The 16,330-nt window shown below is 39.6% G+C and overlaps 1 protein-coding gene across 8 annotated transcripts in view; it reads right to left on the bottom strand.

Annotated features, from left to right (window-relative positions):
• TANC2 (tetratricopeptide repeat, ankyrin repeat and coiled-coil containing 2) overlaps nt 1-16,330 on the bottom strand; it is a 351,153-nt gene that overhangs the window by 36,667 nt on the left and 298,156 nt on the right. For all 8 annotated transcript variants that reach the window (XM_061174771.1, XM_061174772.1, XM_061174774.1 and 5 more), the window contains one exon: nt 2,329-2,437. In XM_061174771.1, the coding sequence (XP_061030754.1) occupies nt 2,329-2,437 (109 nt within the window). The remainder of the gene's footprint in view (nt 1-2,328; nt 2,438-16,330) is intronic.

Below are 16,330 nucleotides of genomic sequence, written 5' to 3'. Positions count from 1 at the left end.
AACCCTAAAAACATCATGCTAAGTGAAAGAAGCCAGACATAGACAACCATGGATTGTATGATTCCATTTATACTAGATGTCCAGAAAAGTCAAACTTATAGACAGTAGATTAGTGGTTGCCAGGGGTTGGGGGAAGCTCATGGTGAGTGACTTCAAATGGACACAAGGTTTATTTTTAAGGTGATGGAAATGTAGTAATAGTGGTAATAATTACACAACTCTGTACATATACCAAATATCCAGAATTACAGACACTCAACCTCATATTTTTAAGGTGATTAATGACATCATATGTAATTTTTCATGAACAAAGATAAAATAAGGGAAATTTAAAACTAATTGGAAAGAAATATGAATTGGACTATATGTCACTGCTGATTGGCAGTTCTAAGTGGCGCTGAGTCTAAGCATTGAGTCTGTCTTTGCCTTTTCATGACCCTCAGCTGATAGGAAGTGAGAATTCTGGCAGTCTGAGAGAAGCTTAAGTCTATCAACAGGGAGCACGCTGCATTTAAAGGACCCTGAAAAGTGCAGCATCAGGAAAACCATGGTCCGAGTCCACATTCTTCAGCTTGCAGTCATGTCATCACCACATGCTATACACCCGAGTATTTATGGCCTGAATCACACACGGAGCCAGTCTTATCTCAGGCAACCATGTTGTCTACAGCAACATAAGATAAAACTGTGTCAGTGACAGGAGTGTATGGTTTACGTGTAGGTCTCCATGACAGGCTGGTGGTTGCCAGAGAGGAGGGGGTTGTGGGGAGGATGAAGCAGGTGAAGGGATCAAGAGGTACAAACGTCTGGTTATAAAATAAATAAGCCAGGGGGATATAAAAAAATAAATAAATGTAGGTCTCCCTGTAGTGGATAAAGTCACAGGGGATCAAATGAAACTTCATATCATTTATCTGTTTCATGTGGTATTTATTTTATGGTGCAGAGCATAAAGACAGGCATCATCTTCATTGCATCTGATCCTAGGCAGAGGGTGATGCCAAATGTTCAAGCGTTTAAAGCAGTGATGCTTAATACGTAAGTTACTTTCCCGTCTAATTGAAGGATACTCATCTCAGAGTTTGTAGAAGTAGCAGATAGTTTTTGGCTCACTTGAAATTGGAATGAGACACCTTGCCTGTTAAAATAAAATACTCTCACTCTGCTCCCATTAAGTAAGGTCACTAGGTAAGGTCATTTTTGGTAGAGTGATTTATTAATAAGACAATTATGATTCAAATAAAGGACTTGTCACTGTGGGTTTTACTTCTGTCCATCTGATGAAAAGGCTTCTCTAGCTGTGTACTTATATACTGGGAAGAATTTGCTAGGCTCTTGAAGTTGCCCTTAATGCCATTTTTCTCTCTGAAGAGAACAGAACTGTTTTATCTTTAACAGTATCTCTTGGGGGAAGTCCAAGCCAGAGGACTATTTAAGATCTCTGTATTTCTCAATCTGGGAGCAGCAAAAGTGGTCTGAAGAGATTGTAGGGATTGTAGGTGGCAGATGAAATAGCAAGCTGTGGGCTAGGAAAATCAGGAAAACAAATTTCTTCCTTGACTTCTGTCCTTTGCCCCACAACTGCTATCTAGACTATAAATTCCTCGAGATTAGGGGCTGTATATTTTTGGTTTGTGTATCCCTAGTACCTAGTACAATGCCTCAGTAAGCACTGAATAAACAAATGAATGCATACAAGCACAAACAGATGAATTACGTGCCCTCCTCTGGGTCCTCCACTCTAGCCGTGTGGATGTTGGGAGAGGGAGGCTTGATGCTTGGAGTCCTTAAAAGTTTTGAAACTACTGCGAAAAACTGGGATTATAATTTGAAGAGAGAATGGGGGAAGTAGCTTAAAGGAAGGTTATAGTTGGTTCTAGACAAAGAGTTTGAAAATCACAGCACCAGGAATATTAAAATCTTTACTAAAACAATTATGAGACCACTGAGGGAGTAAACTGCTCTCAGCGACTTTTTTTAGACATTGTGAAAACCTGCAACTAATGCTACAACGTGACTCTTCTCAGGAGATGGTGGGTCATATATGGAGTACACATGTGTATGTGTATATGCTTCTTACCTAAATGATTATACATGTACCTTTCCTGGAAAGCCTAGCAATCCACTAAACTGGGAGATGACAAATGTGGCTTTCTTTCAAAGTCCTAGGGAGGAACAGGTCAGAAATTTTAGGAGATGGACCAATTTTGCAACAAACTGATTTCAGAAAGCAGGGGCCACACTGACATAACAGTAGCTTCATACACACAGTGTTAAGGAAAGCCTGATGGAAATGGAAAGAAAAACACCTCCAACTTCTTTAATTACCTTAAAAATGTGTGCTTTGAGGATGTGATGTCCCAGTTCAATTGTCTGCTGTCGGTTTAGTTTTCCCTCTTGGCGGGAAAACCAGAAGGCAAGTAATGTGTGACCACTCCTGCCAAAAAAAAAAAAGAAACCCATTTTAGAAAATTTAATGCTCCACTTCTCCTTTGGGTGGATGACTGTTCAGGTCTAGCCATACCTCCAATGAAACTCTGTCTCATTCAACCAGTTTCTTAGGGAAGGGCACCTGCTATTGGGCAAATAACGGGTAGTGAAAGGTTCCTAGCTTTTACCAGTCCTTTACCCAAATCACATGTGTGAATATCACAGAATGTCATTTCTAGTTGGCTTACACCCATCCCACACATAGATGGCATTAAAAGATCCATTTTTATTTTCTGTCTCTGTCAACTCCTCTTATTTCACCCATGCTTTAAAAGTCAGTGTTGCTTCCTCAGGATCTCATTTTTGGTCCTAGTGTGTCCTCTGGATTTAGCTCATCCATCCTCAGAGCCTTCGCCACCACCTAAACCCTATTATCCTTTTCTCTATCTAGATGTTTCAGCTTTAGATCAATATACATCAACTGTCTACTGGATTTCTCTACCAGGAGGTCCTATAGTACCTTAAACTCAACATGCCCCAAACTGGATTAACAACCTCTTCCCCAAGTGAAGTCTTCTCTGATCAGCCTCTACCAAGCCTCTATCCTTTCTTTCTAACATTTTCTCCCAGCTGAGAACACAGCACTCTGTCTTTGGTGCAATCATCATCGGTTGTATATGCCTTTAGTACAGTGTCTACCACACTATTACATGCTCTCTCCTCTACTAGACTGTAGGTTTCCTGATGGCATCATTCTCACCCCCCATCTCCTTGTCAACAGATCCCCAATCTGTTCATGAAAGAGAAAACCCTTTTCTCTGCCTCTGCATGTTGTCTCATCTGCCCAGGATGCTCAGTACTGCCACAGCCCTCCTGTAATCACGTGGTCAGCTGGCCTGAAGACAAAGCCAACAAAAAAGCTAAGCTAAGAGAACTGCTGAAAAATAGAGCCTGAGTCCTGACTGTACAGCATCAGAAGCGGTCCTAATTTTGGACTACTTGTTATATGAAGTGATAAATTTCTTTATTGTTTAATCCATTTGAGTTGATGTTTTCTATTTCTTCCAGCTCAAAGCATACTAATGATATATGCCTTTACATGTGAATGTATATATGTATATGTGTATGTATGTAAGGTATGTGTATACATGCAGGATTGTGTATGTGTATTTTTATTTACATTTATGACAGAAATCCCGAGTTGTTTATACTCTCCACAGTGCCAAACATTGTGTATTGCACATAAAAATTCTCAATAAAATTTTTTGGGGGGCTTCCCTGGTGGCGCAGTGGTTAAGAATCCGCCTGCCAATGCAGGAGACACAGGTTCAAGCCCTGGTCCGGGAAGATCCCACGTGCCACAGAGTAACTAAGCCAGTGTACTACAAATAGTGAGCCTGTGCTCTAGAGCTCAAATGCCACAACTACTGAAGCCCGCACGCCTAGAGCCTGTGCTCCGCAACAAGAGAAGCCACTGCAGTGAGAAGCCTGCGCACCGCAACGAACAGTAGCCCCCACTCGCTGCAACTAGAGAAAGCCCGCGCACAGCAACGAAGACCCAACACAGCCAAAAATAAAACAAATAAATAGATAAATAAATTTATTAAAAAAAATTTTTTTTTTGGAAGCAAGATCGGACATTAAAGAAAGGATACTGGGTCACCTTTGGGCTGTGCCTTCTTACCACATTTGCTGTAGTCTGTAGGAACTGTGACACTTAGAACCGTCTCTCTACTCCCCAACCAGGTTAGTGTCAGCAGAGTTCTCTATGCTACTGACAACACAACTCTTTTACTCCTTTCACTTGGAGTGTCATGGAGGAGGGAAATCAAACTGTTATCTCAGTTTCAAGCCTAATGAATTAATCAAACAGAAGGAAAAACAGCAAGTGAATTTTTGTTGGTGACACTTTGCTGAGAGGAGGCCCAAATGTCTACTGGACGATTTTCTCTCATATTTAACACTGGCTACTCTGCCAGGTTTAACATTTGAAGATGTCTAATACTGAAGTCTGAAAAACAAACATATCCTTCCTTCCTTCTTCCTTTCCTTCCTCCCTCCCTTTTTTTTAAGCTTCAGTAAAGAACTTGGAGAACAGAGGATGGGACAGTTCCCATCTTAGGTAGGAATCATCCTATAAAATTTTAAAAAGAAATTCTACCATGTTCTAACCTTCGGCTTCATAGAATTTCTGAATTCTAGTGGATACCAGGTCATCTTACTTGATCAGGTAAGACTAACCATAAAGGAAAGAAAGTTATTTAATTGAGAGAATGTCTCAGACAACTGTATCTTGTATGGAATCATCACTGTCATCTGAAGATATGAGCCCAGGGTTGTTTCACACTCACTAAATCTAGAAATTGCTACTGAACTTTTATATATCCCTTGAAAGCCCAATGTAGTTGGTAGGCTATTTTAACAGAAGTTAATGAGAACCATTTATAAAAGTTCCCTATCTCAAGTTCTCAAAATCCCAACCAGTTATTAACAATGAAATTATTGTAGCCTCCCTGGTGTAAGAATTATTACATTAAGTGTCTCATCCATGGCTGTTCATAGTGACTAGAACTCCTGAATACGATCCACCACTTATGCTTCAGGCCATTAATGAGAATCCATGCCGGTGAGGAATAAGGATAAAGCTCATGTCTGACAAGGATAAGAATTGTCAGTTAGACACAGAACTGACTTGCCCTAGTGCATTTACTTTACTACCATGACTAGGACACCCTGGGAAGATGCTTCCATCTCTCTAGTATGCATTTCAGCCAGCTATAGAGGACAGTGCTTGCTTTTGTTATTGTTGATCAGGCACTGAGGAGAAACAGCAAGCCATATGTGTCAAGGAAAAGATGAAGGTGACAACAATAGTTTATTTCTTTTTGGATACAAGCATATTACGTTATTCATAAAAGAATGATTCTGATCAGTTCACCGGACTCAAAGCTTATGGTGTTGAGGACACAAAAGGTAAAATAGCAACTTCCATTACATGCTGGCATTTCCATTTGTACCTTACTATTTTTTTTTTTTAACATCTTTATTGGAATATAATTGCCTTACAATGATGTGTCAGTTTCTGTTGTATAACAAAGTGAATCAGCTATACATATACATATATCCCCATTTCTCCTCCCTCTTGTGTCTCCCTCCCACCCCTCTAGGTGGACACAAAGCACTGAGCTGATCTCCCTGTGCTATGCAGCTGCTTCCCACTAGCTTATCTGTTTTACATTTGGTAGTATATATATGTCCATGCCACTCTCTCACTTCGTCTCAGCTTACCCTTCCCCCTCCCTGTGTCCTCAAGTCCATTCTCTACTTCTGTGTCTTTATTCCTGTCCTGCCCTTAGGCTCAGCAGAACCTTTTATTTTTTTTTAAGATTCCATATGTATGTGTTAGCATATGGTATTTGTTTTTCTCTTTCTGACTTACTTCACTCTGTATGACAGTCTCTAGGTCCATCCACCTCACTACAAATAACTCAATTTCGTTTCTTTTTAAGGCTGAGTAATATTCCATTGTATATATGTGCCACATCTTCTTTATCCATTCATCTGTTGATGGACACTTAGGTTGCTTCCATGTCCTGGCTATTGTAGATAGTGCTGCAATGAACATTGTGGTACATGACTCTTTCTGAATTATGGTTTTCTCAGGGTATATGCCCAGTAGTGGGATTGCTGGGTCGTATGGTAGTTCTATTTGTAGTTTTTTAAGGAACCTCCATACTGTTCTCCATAGTAGCTGCATCAATTTACATTCCCACCAACAGTGCAAGAGGGTTCCCTTTTCTCCACACCCTCTCCAGCATTTATTGTTTGTAGATTTTTTGATGATGGCCATTCTGACCGGTGTGAGATGATATCTCATTGTAGTTTTGATTTGCATTTCTCTAATGATTAGTGATGTTGACCAACCTTTCATGTGTTTGTTGGCAATCTGTATATCTTCTTTGGAGAAACGTCTTAGGTTTTCTGCCCTGTTTTGGATTGGGTTGTTTGTTTTTTTGATATTGAGCTGCATGAGCTGCTTGTATATTTTGGGGATTAATCCTTTGTCAGTTGCTTCGTTTGCAAATATTTTCTCCCATTCTGAGGGTTGTCTTTTCGTCTTGTTTATGGTTTCCTTTGCTGTGCAAAAGCTTTTAAGTTTCATTAGGTCCCATTTGTTTATTTTTATTTCCATTTCTCTAGCAGGTGGGTCAAAAAGCATCTTGCTGTGATTTATGTCACAGAAGTGTTCTGCCTATGTTTTCTCTAAGAGTTTTATAGTGTCTGGCCTCACATTTAGGTCTTTAATCCATTTTGAGTTTATTTTTGTGTACGGTGTTAGGGAGTGTTCTAATTTCATTCTTTTACATGTAGCTGTCCAGTTTTCCAAGCACCACTTACTGAAGAGGCTGTCTTTTCTCCATTGTATATTCTTGCCTCCTTTATCAAAGATAAGGTGACCATATGTGCGTGGGTTTATCTCTGGGCTTTCTATCCTGTTCCATTGATCTATATTTCTGTTTTAGTGCCAGTACCATACTGTCTTGCTGACTGTAGCTTTGTAGTATAGTCTGAAGTCAGGGAGCCTGATTCCTCCAGATACGTTTTTCTTTCTCAAGATTGCTTTGGCTATTCCGAGTCTTTTGTGTTCCCATACAAATTGTGCAATTTTTTGTTCTAATTCTGTGAAAAATGCCAGTGGTAGTTTGATAGGGATTGCATTGAATCTGTAGATTGCTTTGGGTAGTATAGTCATTTTCACAGTGTTGATTCTTCCAATCCAAGAACATGGTATAGCTCACCATCTGTTTCTATCATCTTTAATTTCTTTCATCAGTGTATTATAGTTTTCTGCATACAGGTCTTTTGTCTCCTTAGGTAGGTTTATTCCTAGGTATTTTATTCTTTTTGTTGCAATGGTAAATGGGAGTGCTTCTTTAATATCTCTTTCAGATTTTTCATCATTAATGTATAGGAATGCAAGAGATTTCTGTGCATTAATTTTGTATCCTGCTACTCTACCAAACTCATTGATTAGCTCTAGTAGTTTTCTGGTAGCGTCTTTAGGATTCTCTATGTATATTATGTCATCTGCAAACAGTGACAGTTTTACTTCTTCTTTTCTGATTGGGATTCCTTTTATTTCTTTTCCGTCTCTGATTGATGTGGCTAAAACTTCCAAAACTATGTTGAATAACAGTGGTGAGAGCAGGCAACCTTGTCTTGTTCCTGATCTTAGTGGAAATAGTTTCAGTTTTTCACCATTGAGAACGATGCTGGCTGTGGGTTTGTCATATATGGCTTTCATTATGTTGAGGTAAGTTCCCTATATGCCTACTTTCTGGAGGGTTTTTATCATAAATGGGTGTTGAATTTTGTCAAAAGCTTTTTCTGCATCTATTGAGATGATCATATGGTTTTTCTCCTTCAATTTGTTAATATGGTGTATCACGTTGATTGATTTGTGTATACTGAAGAATCCTTGCATTCCTGCGATAAACCCCACTTGATCAAGGTGTATGATCCTTTTAATGTGCTGTTGGATTCTGTTTGCTAGTATTTTCTAGAGAATTTTTGCATCTATGTTCATCAGTGATATTGGCCTGTAGTTTTCTCTTTTTGTGACATCTCTGTCTGGTTTTGGTATCAGGGTGATGGTGGTCTCACAGAATGACTTTGGGAGTCTTCCTTCCTCTGCTATATTTTGGAAGAGTTAGAGAAGGATAGGTGTTAGCTCTTCCCTAAATGTTTGATAGAATTCGCCTGTGAAGCCATCTGGTCCTGGGCTTTTGTTTGTTGGAAGATTTTTAATCACAGTTTCAATTTCAGTGCTTCTGATTGGTCTGTTTATATTTTCTATTTCTTCCTGGTTCAGTCTCGGAAGGTTGTGCTTTTCTAAGAATTTGTCCATGTCTTCCAGGTTGTCCATTTTATTGGCATATAGTTGCTTGTGGTAATTTCTCATGATCCTTTGTATTTCTGCAGTGGCAGTTGTTACTTCTCCTTTTTCAGTTCTAATTCTATTTGAGTCTTTTCCCTTTTTTTCTTGATGAGTCTGGCTAATGGTTTATCAATTTTGTTTATCTTCTCAAAGAGCCAGCTTTTAGTTTTACTGATCTTTGCTATCGTTTCCTTCATTTCTTTTTCATTTATTTCTGATCTGATCTTTATGATTTCTTTCCTTCTGCTAAGTTTGAGGTGTTTTTGTTCTTCTTTCTCTAATTGCTTTAGGTGTAAGGTTAGTTTATGTGAGATGTTTCTTGTTTCTTGAGGTAGGACTGTATTGCTATAAACTTCCCTCTTAAAACTGCTTTTGCTGCATCCCATAGGTTGTGGGTCGTCGTGTTTTTGTTGTCATTTGTCTCTAGGTATTTTTTGATTTCCTCTTTGATTTCTTCAGTGATCTATTGGTTATTTAGTAACGTATTGTTTAGCCTCCATGTGTTTGTATTTTTTACAGGTTTTTTCCCCTGTAATTGATATCCAGTCTTATAGTGTTGTGGTCAGAAAAGATACTTGATACAATTTCAAATTTCTTAAATTTACCAAGGCTTGATTTGTGACCCAAGATATGATCCTGGAGAATGGTCCATGAGCACTTGAGAAGAAGTGTATTCTGTTGTTTTTGGATGGAATGTCCTCTAAATATCAATTACGTCCATCTTGTTGAATGTGTCATTTAAAGGTCGTGTTTCCTTATTTATTTTCATTTTGGATGATCTGTCCATTGGTGAAAGTGGGGTGTTAAAGTCCCCTATTATGCCTGTGCTACTGTCAATTTCCCCTTTTATGGCTGTTAGCATTTGCCTTATGTATTGAGGTGCTCCTATGTTGGGTGTATAAATATTTACAATTGTTATATCTTCTTCTTGGATTGATCCCTTGATCATTATGTAGTGTCCTTCCTTGTCTCTTGTAATAGTCTTTATTTTAAAGTTTATTTTGTCTGATATGAGAACTGCTGCTCCAGCTTTCTTCTGATGTCCATTTGCATGGAATATCTTTTTTCATCCCCTTTCGGTCTGTATGTGCCCCCAGGTCTGAAGCGGGTCTCTTGTAGACAGCATATATATGGGTCTTGTTTTTGGATCCATTCAGCCAGTCTATATCTTTTGGTTGGAGCATTTAATCCATTTACATTTAAGGTAATTATCGATATGTATGTTCCTATTACCATTTTCTTAATTGTTTGGGGTTTGTTGTTGTAGGTCTCTTCCTTCTCTTGTGTTTCCTGCCTAGAGAAGTTCCTTTAGCATTTGTTGTAAAGCTGGTTTGGTGGTGCTGAATTCTCTTAGCTTTTGCTTGTCTGTAAAGGTTTTAATTTCTCCGTCGAATCTGAATGAGATCCTTGCTGGGTAGAGTAATCTTGGTTGTAGGTTTTTCCCTTTCATCACTATGTCCTGCCACTCCCTTCTGGCTTGCAGAGTTTCTGCTGAAAGTTCAGCTGTTAATCGTATGGGGATTTTCTTGTATGTTATTTGTTGCTTTTCCCTTGCTGCTTTTAGTATTTTTTCTTTGTATTTAATTTTTGATAGTTTGATTAATATGTGTCTTGGCATGTTTCTCCTTGCATTTATCCTGTATGGGACTCTCTGCACTTCCTGGACTTGATTGACTACTTCCTTTCCCATATTAGGGAAGTTTTCAACTATAATCTCTTCAAATATTTTCTCAGTCCCTTTTTCTCTTCTTCTTCTGGGACCCCTATAATGCAAATATTGGTTTGTTTAATGTTGTCTCAGAAGTCTCTGAGACGGTCCTCAGTTCTTTTCATTCTTTTTTCTTTATTCTGCTCTTTCATAGTTATTTCCACTATTTTATCTTCCAGGTTACTTATCCATTCTTCTGCCTCAGTTATTCTGCTATTGATTCCTTCTAGAGAATTTTTAATTTCATTTATTGTGTTGTTCACCATTGTTTGTTTGCTCTTTAGTTCTTCTCGGTCCTTGTTAAACATTTCTTGTATTTTCTCCATTCTATTTCCGAGATTTTGGATCATCTTCACTATCATTACTCTGAATTCTTTTTCAGGTAGACTGCCTATTTCCTCTTCATTTGTTTGGTCTGGTGGGTTTTTACTTTGCTCCTTCATCTGCTGCATATTTCTCTGTCTTCTCATTTTGCTTAACTTACTGTGTTTGGGGTCTCCTTTTCACAGGCTGCAGGTTCGTAGTTCCCGTTGTTTTTGGTGTCTGCCCCCTGTGGGTAAGGTTGGTTCAGTGGGTTGTGTAGGCTTCCTGTTTGAGGGGACTAGTGCCTGTGTTCTGGTGGATGAGGCTGGATCTTGTCTTTCTGGTGGGCAGGACCATGTCTGGTGGTGTGTTCTGGGCTATCTGTGAACTTATTATGATTTTAGGCAGGCTCTCTGCTAATGGGTGGGGTTGTGTTCCTGCCTTGCTAATTGTTTGGCATAGGGTGTCCAGTACTGTAGCTTGCTGGTCGTTGTGTGGAGCTGGGTCTTAGCGTTGAGATCGAGATCTCTGGGAGAGCTCTCGCCAATTGATATTACGAGGGGCCAGGAGGCTTCTGGTGGACCAATGTCCTGAACTCAGCTCTCCCACCTCAGAGGCTCAGGCCTGACACCCGGCCGGAGAACCAAGACCCTGTCAGCCACTCGGCTCAGAAGAAAAAAAAAGAAAAATAAGTAAAATAAAGTTATTAAAATAAAAAAATTATTAAAAATAAAAAAGTAATAAAAAAGAAAAGATAGCAATGAAACCAAAAAAACAAATCCACCAATGATAACAAGTGCTAAAAACCATATTTAAAAAAACAAACAAACAAAAAAACACGGACAGAACCCTAGCACAAATGGTAAAAGCAAGCTATACAGACAAAATCACACAAAGAAGCATACACATACACACTCACAAGAAGAGAAAAAGGAAAAAAATATATATATATAAAAAAAGGAAGAAAGCAACCAAATCAATAAACAAATCTGCCAATGATAATCAGCTGTAAATACTAAACTAAGATAAACATAAAACTAGAAACAAATTAGATGCAGAAAGCGAATGCCAAGTCTACAGTTGCTCCCAAAGCCCACTGCCTCAATTTTGGGATGATTCGTTGTCTGTTCAGGTATTCCACAGATGCAGGGTACATCAAGTTGATTGTGGAGATTTAATCTGCTGCTCCTGAGGCTGCATGGAGAGATTTCCTTTTCTCTTCTTTGTTCGCACAGCTCCTGGGGTTCAGCTTTCGATTTGGCCCCACCTCTGCGTGTAGGTCGCCTGAGGGCGTCTTTTGGGAAGTCTGAGGTCTTCTGCCAGCGTTCAGTAGGTGTTCTGTAGGAGTTGTTCCACATGTAGATGTATTTTTGATGTATTTGTGGGGAGGAAGGTGATCTCCATATCTTACTCATCCGCCATCTTGAAGGTCTCTCCCCTGTACCTTACTGTTCTGACAAAATATGATGTCACTGGCTAATCCAGAGTCTGAATGTGCCTATATGTGGAGCTGTCTACATTTATTTCTATTTTTCTTATTATTTGCTCACTCCCAAACCTTATTTTTTTTTTTTAAGAATAAAACATTTGAACATTTATTTAACTTTCTTTTGTACTTATTTAGGGTTATAAATTTCAAATATAACACTTTTAATTTTTTGTTTACATCCCTCTCATTGAAGATGGCAAGTGTTAACCAAAACAAGTCCCTGCAAAGTCACATGACCAAGGGCTTGGCTACAAGAAAGAACAAAGAATTAAAGTCCATGATGCAATTTACCAGACAATGATACAGAGATGAGTTTGCAAGGAGCTAGCATTCTGGCTGGAGTAGTGGATGGAGGAGAGTGGGCACTGACTGTGGTATGTGCTACAAAGAAGTACAAAGAAACAAATATAAAATACATTACTATGAATCCATTTCTGAAAATAAACGTGAACCAGGCAATATGCTGTTTCATATACATCATTTCATTTACTCCCCACAACAACACAAAGAAGTAAATATCACTATCCCCATTTTACAGATATTAAATATAAAAATCAGAGAGGGGAACTGACTGCACCAAGACAGCACAGTAAGTGACAGAACCCAGATTCCATCCCAGGTCTGTCTGATTACCAGGCTTGTGCTCTGAACCTCTTGACTGCTACTGAGTTCCTGAAATTAAATGTAACAGTGATTCAGAGGAGAGAGAGGGAATTGAAAGTCTTCCTGGAAGAGAAATCCTTTGTCTCTGGGTCCTGGAAGTTTGAGTGTGATGCTGATAGGTAGGAAAATAGGAAAGTGGGGAAAGGCGTAGAAGATGGAGGGAACAGAATGAATGAACATATAAAGGCAAATTTTTACAATCCCAGAGGATGTATGGGGAGAAACAAGTCAACTGCTTTGGCTTCCCAGGAAAGTTAAGGTTCTGGGCTGAGGAGTCAGTATTCAACACCACAGGCAACAGGGAGGCACTGAAGCCAAACCTTATTCCTTTTGACTCCTAGCCTCACCATTCTCTAAGATCACCAGGAGCCTCTTAATTGGTTTTCTTTTAGCCTTTGATCTTTTTCTTTCTTTTTATTTTCTCCCTCCAGCTTTAGGTCTTATGGACTATTTTCCTTGAAACTGTCTCTTTTCTTGACATCTGTGACACTACCTTGGCACTTTTCCTTTCCTTCGGTTACGTTAACTTCTTTGCTCTATTCCCCGTTCACTCTTCTTTCGTAGGCAGCCCTCCCCTCGACTCCTGGCTTCAGCTCTCACTGCAACAGCATCTCTAGCACTGAGATTTCCTTTGCTTCTCTAGCTGCCTGCCGATCCCTCTACCTCCAAATGACCTGTCAAACGATGCTCTTTGAAGCTGAAGTCTTCCCTTAAAACCAAATCCCCTTAAGAGTTCTTTATTTTTAAAAAATACTTCCAGTCACTCAGGCATAACATCAGCTGCTGTTTCTCTCCCCCCTTTGCATCGTCTCTCTTGGATAATTGCAATCCACTCATTCTCTCCACTGCCTCCTTCCTGGCCCACACAGAAACCTGATCAAAATTCACCTCAAAATTCTTCAGTGGCTTTATATTTCCTCCTGTACATAATCTAAACTCCTTAGCATGGTATTCAAAGGCTCTCCATAATTTGTCCCTTATCTATCTGTCTGTGTCTTTACCTCCTTACCTGGTACTTCTAATTCCAGACAGAGTAACTTATTCTAGAGTTTCAAACATGCTTTCCCTCTGCCTGGAATTCTCTTCTCCGTTTAGTTCATCAGGCAAACTACTTCTCATTCTTCAAGTCTCAGTCCACACCATCTCCTCTGTGAAGCCTTCCCTGGTGCCCCCAGATGGACTCAGGGATTCTTTCCTTTAGGCTCTGTTGTACCTGGTACACATCCCCATCACTGCACCAACTGCAGCACTCTCTGTCTGCACATCGGTCTTCCCACTAGACTGTACTGAGGACGGAAGCTACGTTTTTTCACATATGTACAACCTGCTAATAGGAGTAAGTAGCTGCAGAATGAATGAATAATAATCCCTTACATTTGTAAACTACCTTATGGTTTTCGAAATACTACAACACTTATATTTTCCCGTACACCTATACTACAGGCACAGGAATGAATATTACTCCTAATACGGTAGAAAATTGACTGAAACTCAGGAAGATTGAAGGACAGATCCTAGCTCACGTTGCTCAGATGTAAAAGAGATGAGATGAGAACCCAAGGTCTTCTGAAACCTCGTTCCACTGCCACACTGACAAGATTAGGAACTGGTTTTTATTTCTGGGCAAATTTGTATGAAAAAGTTGACCAATGTAAAGAACAATATGTTCATTTTTACAGTGTACAATCTGAATTCTTACAATTAAAATCAGCAACTGTTAATTTTGACATTTTTCGATTAGCATTTTGGTAGAGAGTAAAGAAATAGAGACAGCCCTAGTCACTGTGACATTTTACGCATGACTGAACACAACTATGTTTTCCCCTATAATTAAGGATGATGGTGATCAAAATCAACATTAATGTGGGTTCATATGTGGTTATAAAGACCAATGGGGGGGTGGCAGCGGTGAGGGCAGAAGAAGTATTTCCACATAGCTTATATAATGAGGTCACCTTGTGATTCAGTCACCCTGTGGACTCCATCCCTGAAAGAAAGTCAAATCCCAGTTCTGTCACTTACAAGCTTTATAGCCTTGAATAAGCTTTCTAACCTCTCTGTAAGACAGGGATAGTAACACCTATCTCTCAGGACTGTGGTGAGAATTAAGTGAGAGATATTAAGTAAAATGTATTTTATATTTCTTTTATATCCTCCATAGTAACTAGCACACTGCTGGACTAAAGGAATGAACGTTAACCATAAAAGACTTTATACATATCAGAAGATGACTGTGTGCTCAAACAGAACTTTAATCTTTAACGTATGCAGCAGGGTGAAATGCAGTACCCTATCCTTAACTCCAATCTTTGCCCCTCCACACCTAACCCCACTACCTTTACAGCCAGAAAGGAAATCCATGGATCAGGGAAAAATGACTGGGGATGGATGTCATTCACTGTTAGTCACTGCAGGAAAACTTGGTAGTGTAACTTCAGGCAGAGAGTGGGGATAAGGACAGAGCTAACCAGTCCCTAAGAAATAAGGTAAAAGTTAAGCTAACAGGAGGAATATGAACCTCTCACGTAGATCAGAGGTTTTCAGGAGGACATAAACCTTACATTCAAGATATATTTGCTTTGCGATATTTTAGGAGAGAATCAATCACATGTCAGAATTAGAGATTCTTCCCTCCAGAACTGTCCCCTCTCCCCTCTCCTGACAAAAGGCAGGGAAGGGCGTATCCAGAATAACAGAGGGTAGATCCAACCTCCATTCCATCTGTAGGCATCAGCAGCCCCTCGATAAGGGTTACTGGAGACAAGCGATACTCACCCTTGGACAACTGTAGGTTATAAGACAGTGAGGAGCTGCCCTTACCTGATGCCCCTCAAGAGTTCAGAACTACAGAATCTTTCAGACAAAATCTCTTTCTAAGGCAAGACTACCCTCTAGGGCATCCCTACCCTCCGCCCATTTACCGGTTTGGAAGTTGCATAACAGTTGTTATACACAAAATATACAATGGTACTGCTTTTCTAATAGATTTTCACTTAGCACCCAAGGGAGATAGTTAATCTTAAAGTTTCTATTTGTAGTACTGAAACACGCTAACAAGTGGACTCAAATATTTCCAGCATGGATGTTTTCTCCATTGTTCTAGCCAGAGTCACTAACGTGTAGTCACATAGATTTCATCAGCTCTGGTGATGACAAACTTGATATACAACACTTTAGTGTTTCAGAGAAATAACACTTAAGTGTTCTGATATTCTTCTATGTGGTGCTCAGATGTGATAAAGTGGTACAGGGACAGCCAGCTGGTGAGGAACTGCTTACAACCTAAAGCCTATCCTAGCTATCTTATAATGTGGGCTGAAATAACATGTGCTGCTGTGGAATGTCTTTATATTATAGAGGTACTTGTGGGGAATTATTTAGGGAGACCTAGTGAGATTAGAATTATGGGGCAGAGAAGGATATCTGTCTGCAAAAGGTCTGTGCTCCCATCCGCAGTCAAGAGTTGTTGGGAAGCAGTTACCTTGCCAGGGACCTTGCGTTCACATTCAAGTGGGGTCACCTGACAGTTCTGGCTAATGGAATACAGGCAGAAATTATATTCGTTACTTCAGACCTAACCCGGAAAAATCTTCTCCTTTGATTTCCATGACCTTACTTTCTCTTGCTTCTCTAATATTACTCTTGTAAATTATTATTTGGCTCACCATTTTCTTCTAGCATTTAAATACACCTACTCTGATATGAACCTATTTACGAAACAGAAATAGACTCACAGACATAGAGAACAGACTTGTGGTTGCCAAGGGGGAGGGGGTTGAGGGAGGGATGGAGTGGGAGG

This window comes from Eubalaena glacialis, chromosome 19 (assembly GCF_028564815.1).
Source record: "Eubalaena glacialis isolate mEubGla1 chromosome 19, mEubGla1.1.hap2.+ XY, whole genome shotgun sequence".
Taxonomy (NCBI): Eukaryota; Metazoa; Chordata; class Mammalia; order Artiodactyla; family Balaenidae; genus Eubalaena; species Eubalaena glacialis.
Note: the sequence above shows the minus strand (reverse complement) of the source record. Positions and strands in the feature narration are given on the sequence as shown.